General features: G+C 41.0%; 1 protein-coding gene across 1 annotated transcript in view; it reads right to left on the bottom strand.

The window, feature by feature from the left end:
- Window positions 1-2,543: 2,543 nt before the first annotated feature.
- mov10l1 (Mov10 like RNA helicase 1) overlaps window positions 2,544-6,000 on the bottom strand; it is a gene marked incomplete at both ends in the record, with an annotated part of 29,376 nt that continues 25,919 nt past the window's right edge. The window contains 3 exons of the mRNA XM_084059430.1: window positions 2,544-2,639; window positions 2,793-2,933; window positions 5,258-5,365. Coding sequence (XP_083915556.1) covers window positions 2,544-2,639; window positions 2,793-2,933; window positions 5,258-5,365 — 345 coding nt within the window. The remainder of the gene's footprint in view (window positions 2,640-2,792; window positions 2,934-5,257; window positions 5,366-6,000) is intronic.

Below are 6,000 nucleotides of genomic sequence, written 5' to 3'. Positions count from 1 at the left end.
GTGGTTCCAAATGGAGCATTTACAGGTATTTAACTCTGAGAGTGTACAGATGGAAACGTCTGTAAACTCGCAGAGTTATGGGGGGTCCGTGAAATATAAAAAAGGTTTGAGGACCACTGGAGTAAACACATACGTACGCGTGTGTGTGTGTGTGTGTGTGTGTGTGTGTGTGTGTGTGTGTGTGTGTGTGTGTGTGTGTGTGTGTGTGTGTGTGGGGGGGGGGGAGGGGGGGGGCTACCTGGCAGCATAGCAGTCAGATAAAAGCTGTCTCCTCCCTGCCCATTAGACGGTCATTGACTTCTACAGATTGAGTACCCCCCCCCCCCACCCCTGCGTTCTGCAGGGCTCCAGCAGGGCTGACGGTCCCAGACTGTCACTCAGTTGTCACATACAGTCTGTTGGGCCCCGTCAGGCAGACGGTGCCTCCTCCACACAGAGGAGTGTAGACACACAGCTCAACCTGGCTGGCATCGGTCACTCATCAGTGTCGTGCAGTCAGTGGTTCTCAAACTTTTTCATGTCAAGGACCCACAAGTTGATATATTTTGGCCGCAGTTCCCCATCTGTTGTTTTGTGCCAGGGACCGCCAGAAGAGGACAAAAATCAAGATTTTGTACAAGCTTGCAGTGCGGCACGAAGTGAAGCGCGGTGAGCTTGTATATCTGCATATTTTTAAATAGCCACGGTAACACATTTTGCAAGGACCCCCTGGAACGCCTCCAAGGTACCCCTGGCGGTCCCCGGCGGACCCCACTTTGAGAACCACTGGTGTAGTGAATCAACTCCCTTGGCATGAATCAGACTGATTGTGTGGCAGTTTGATTACTTGCTATAGTTCTAGGAATTTCCCTTGACCGATTTATATTAAAAAAATGAAACTACATTTTTTTTTGCCAAATCATTTGCAGGGTAATGATGCTGAAATTAACAGTGTGACTAATCTGATGTAAATGGAACAACATAATAACCATTTTCAACCTGCCTGTTTTGGGCATGTAATTATAGGTGAGAGTTTCCAAAGATGTGACATGTTGTGAGCTTAGCTGATTAGCTATTTTCATCCAGTGTTGTACAACAACAAAACATAAGGTTTGATGACCGGCGGAAAGATGCTAATGTCTCCGGTAGGAGACTCAAAGTTGACACTTTGAGTCTCCTACCGGAGCCGCCGCCGGTCATCACATTTTTGGCTTAGGAATGTGACTAAAGCAAAACAATCTCCATGAATTCAAGTCTCCATGGGGTGTGTAATCGATAGGAAAAAAAAAGTCATTTTGAGGGTGAACTATCCCTTTAACATTAATCTGTGTAGCCAAGCCCATCAGTTGAATAATAACATGATGTAATCAAATAATTGTGCAGTGAGCATCGTTGTCTTTATTTAGACACATTTGGTTGAGGCAGGAAAAAACAAAGCGCTATTACAAGACTGCTGCAACTCAGTGAATGGAGACAAGTATGCTGAGACAGCAAAGAAAAGAAATAACTTTTAGTTGAATACAAACTAGTTGGCAGGTGGAATGGAGGCAGACGTCAGAGGTCGTGATTGTTGAGGAATGTCCGCTTTTGTGCTCTCTTGCCCTTCTGGTTCCCTGTGTCGGCGCAGAAAAAAGATGGTGTCATTATTTAAAAAAAATGAATCAAATATTACTGTAGTCTGTGTTTTAACCTGCTTGGATAATATTTGAACCAGGTCTCGTAACCACAAAACGAAAAATGAATTATTGTAATCTCTCTCTGTCTGTCTGTCTTAACACGTTTTTCTCCTCAGTGGGTTCAGCAATAGGCTCTATGCACAGCAGCCATATTGGAAAGAAATTGGGCCTCTTCTTACTTCCTTCACAGGTGTTACCAATGATGCTAATGAAGGCACCGTTCCATTCTGCTCAGTGTGCTGATATCGTGCATGTTGGCTCTCTAGAAACACTCAATTTTGGTTCCCAAATGGCCCCTTATGGTGAGTGTGTAACTCTGAGAGTGTACAAATGGAACCAAATGGACCCGGAAGGGTCCATTTTGTTCCATTTGTACACTCTCAGAGTTATGGGGTCCTTCAAAATAAGACAACCACTATGCCACACTAAATGGAACAGAGCCTTAATTAGTATCATTGGTAACACCTGTGAAGGAAGTAAGGCAGGGGCCCAATTCATTCCCAATATGGCTGCTGTGCATAGAGCCTATTGATCTGAACTTGCACACGGGAATACGATCATTACCATGTGAAGACACTCACAAGCTTAATTTTTTACTTTTCCAAATGTAAGCAGTTGCAAAGCTTGCGCGGCCACGGGGTCTGTTGTCCCGGTTACGCTCCCCCAGGCTATGGGATGTACTCTGTTGTCACGTCCTAGGTAGACTTAGCTACGGGCTTTCAGCTCTTGGAGCTAAAACACATTTCTTTATTTTCCCCCAAATTTTCAAGATATATATATATTTTTTAAAGGAAAGAAACATAAACTAACATATCTAAAAGCTCACAACGCATAAGGATGCAACGCATTCATCAAATTAATTTAGAGCAAAATGATAGGCAAATCGGTCTACCTGCGTGACTCCCTGAGAAAGGCAGGAGGGTCACAGCCCATGAAGGCCCCGTTGTCATAGCTGTACTGCAGCAGAGCTCTGAAGCACGGCTCCTGAAAGAAAACCAAAGGAAAAATGAAAAATAATTAAATAGAATAAGCGTGGTCACTTCGTACTCGCTATTTTCCCCGTTTTGCCCAGGTGAACGTGGTTTTGAGGTTAGGTTTAGGTTAGGCATAATGTTTGTGCGAAAGAGGGTCACTCACCCTAATGAGAATGTGGGGGTTTCCAACAATGATGAGCAGGGCTTTGGGCCGGGTGATGGCCACGTTGAAGCGCTTGGGGTTGGCTAGAAAGCCAAGGGCACTCTGCATGTCATTAGCGGGCAACGACTCGTTCGAGCGCACCTATATGTGTTAATGGGACAAAGGAAAATGTCTGAGGTGAAATGTCTGGGTTACCAAATGAGAACATTTTTTTTCATTTATTTATTTGATTTTATATTTGATTTTTTAAATCAGGGGTCTTCAACGTTTTCAGGCCAAGGACCCCCTAGCTGAGAGAAAGATGAAGCAGGGACCCCTTCTATATTGTATACAATTGTATTTCAGATTAAACTGTTTACTTGGTACACTCTTTTTTCCCTCTACACCTATACACCTCGTTGCCAAAAATAGCAGATCTACAAGTTGTGAGCTTGTAGATCTGCTATTTTTGGCTAAAGTTCTCCTCAGAAAAGGGATGCTAGGATTCAAGTGTTTAAGGTGGGGAAAAAAATCATATCACAAAAAGATTTGGCGGACCTCCTGTAGTAACTCTGAGGACCCCCTAGGGGTCCCGGAAGAGACTGTGGCCAATATCGTAGCTATGAGTCATGTGACTGTGACAAACGCACACGTTCAATGCAATACCCTCTGACATAATGTAATATACTGTAAAAACGTAATCTGTCGAACAAGCTTCATCCAATGGTTATTCAACTTTTCTGAAATGAACCCATTTAGACTGGGAAATAATCAGCGTCATTTTTTAAATTTCTTTGGCTATTCAAAAATAGCAGATCTACAAGCTTGTTTTTTCTGAAAAAATCGTAAAGGTTTATGCAAATCTTTGAATGTATATATATATATATAGAGAGAGACAGATTCTACAACAGTTTTTTGAAAAACCTATGTTGCTATAATATCAGTAGTGCTCAAACTTTTTCATGTCAAGGACAGATCAAGGACCCCCAAAATTATATGTATTTGGCCACGGACCCCCCATCTCAAAATGTGTTGTTCCAGGGACCCCCATGAAGCAAAGACTTGAGTTACAAATGTTCCCTTTAAAAAAATGTATTCAAATATTTGCACAAAATGTTCAAGATATTAAAAAAAAAAGCAGATCTACAAGCTGCCGCGCTATGAGCTTGTAAATCTGCTATTTTTGAATAGCCAAAGCAATCTTAAAATGACACAGATGCGTTCGTGGTCTTAAAGGTTCTCTTCAGTAAGTTCATGTATCAGTGCAGCAATGTGACAGTGATAACATTACTGTGGGCAGGAGAGGCTCAGACTGTATTTATCATCAACTCCACTAGGCGGAGCCAGAGACGGCATGTCAGAATCCAATGGTCTCATCATAATCTCAAGCACAGTGGTGGACAGTAAACAAGCACATTTACTTGAGTATTCTTAACCCATCAAGACCTGGAACTGTGTCATTTTTAGATTTGAGCTAAAAAGCATTATTTTACACTTTGGGCTATTCAAAAATAGCAGATATACAAGCTCATAGCGCGGCACCGAGTGCCGCGCTACGAGCTTGTAGATCTGCTATTTTTGAAAATTCGTGAAAATGTGTGCAAATCTTTGAATATATATATTGTTAAAGCGAACATTTGTAACTCAAATCTTTGCTTCTGGGGGTCCCTGGAACAAAATATTTTGATGGGGGTCCGCGGCCAAATACATATGATTTTGGGGGTCCTTGACATGAAAAAGATTGAGCACCACTGATATAGAAACATACGTTTTTCAGAATACTGTTGAGATTGAGACATGTAGAATCGGCTTCAGGTCTCAAATGGGTAATGTGTCACTAAGCCACTACATTTCAAGACACATTTTATACTTTTGACTGCACTACATTTCTAGGGATCAGATTTATTTTTTTTAACCGAAGGGACACACTTTGTTTCTAATATTTGGGAATGAATCAATGACACACATCTAATAAGTTCAATTGTCTCTGTACTTGGACCGCTTTTTGTAAATCAAATTATGAATAATTTTTCAAACAAACACTTAATTTTTCAAAAATGTTCAAAGATTGCAGATGTACAAGCTCACAGCGCAGCACGAAGTGGCTAGCTGCGACCTTGTATATCTGCTATTATTAAATAGCCAACGCTAAAATCTAAAATTACACAGATGCTTTCCCGGTTTAATAATTCTAACCACATTTTATACTTTGGCCATCCAAAAATAGCAGATATACAAGCTCAGAGCGCGAGCTTCTATTCTATCTGCCATTACATTTTCTATAAATTATAATCTTGAGAGTATTAGAATTTTGTACATCTGCTATTTTTGAAAAAGAAATGAAAATCTTGAAAGTATTCCAATTTTAAAAAAAAAAGAAATTTGATCGATTTTTTTTTAACCTGAAATCCCTGGCACAAAATATTTTCCGATGGGGGTCCACGGCCAAACACATATCAATTTGGGGGCACTCGACATGGACTCACAGTGCTCAGGATGATGACCAGGTACTCCTGTCCCTGGAACTCTTCCACAGAGCCCACCTTGATGTCTGACAGGCCCACCTTGCTCAGCAGCAGACGGATCTTCTCTGTCTGAGGAGAGAGAGAGAGAGAGAGAAACTCAAGATGCATATTCATGCATGACATTCAAGTGTGATAAGACTGCACATTTATACTTATTGATAGAATCAGGGGCGTCACGGCCATTCACTGTGCGTACGACGCGACACCCTCACTCTCACAGATCCGTGATTTCATACCCCCCACTTTTTGAAAAAAAAGAAAAATTTAAAAACATTTTTTTGATATAAATCGGTAGAATCAGGCAAAAATAAGAATTAAATAACCTAACCCTAAAACCGAAATAAAGTAACCCAAAAAAAAAAAAAATCCGCCCAAAAAACGCAAAATTTTGAAAATACAAAATTTGTTTACATTTGACAGTTACAAATGTTTTTCACGATTTTACAAAAATAGCAGATCTACAAGCTCATAGCGCGGTAAAATAAGGGGTATAGTAATAGTCCACCGCAAGTCCATCCCCCCCACCTTCTGAGAGCCTGTGACGTCCCTGGATAGAATGTACATATCGTTGTTGTCGGGCAGAAACCTCTTACCTCCTATATTTCAACTTTTTACGTGTGAAAGCGTTAAAAACACAAAGTAGAAATATGGAGGTACCATATTTCTACTTTTTACGTGTTTTTAACGCTTTCACTGACGACATT

This window comes from Gymnoscopelus microlampas (genome assembly GCF_963454915.1).
Source record: "Gymnoscopelus microlampas genome assembly, chromosome: 6".
NCBI classification, from domain to species: Eukaryota; Metazoa; Chordata; class Actinopteri; order Myctophiformes; family Myctophidae; genus Gymnoscopelus; species Gymnoscopelus microlampas.
The sequence above is the reverse complement of the archived record's forward strand: the minus strand, read 5'-3'. Positions and strand labels throughout refer to the sequence as shown.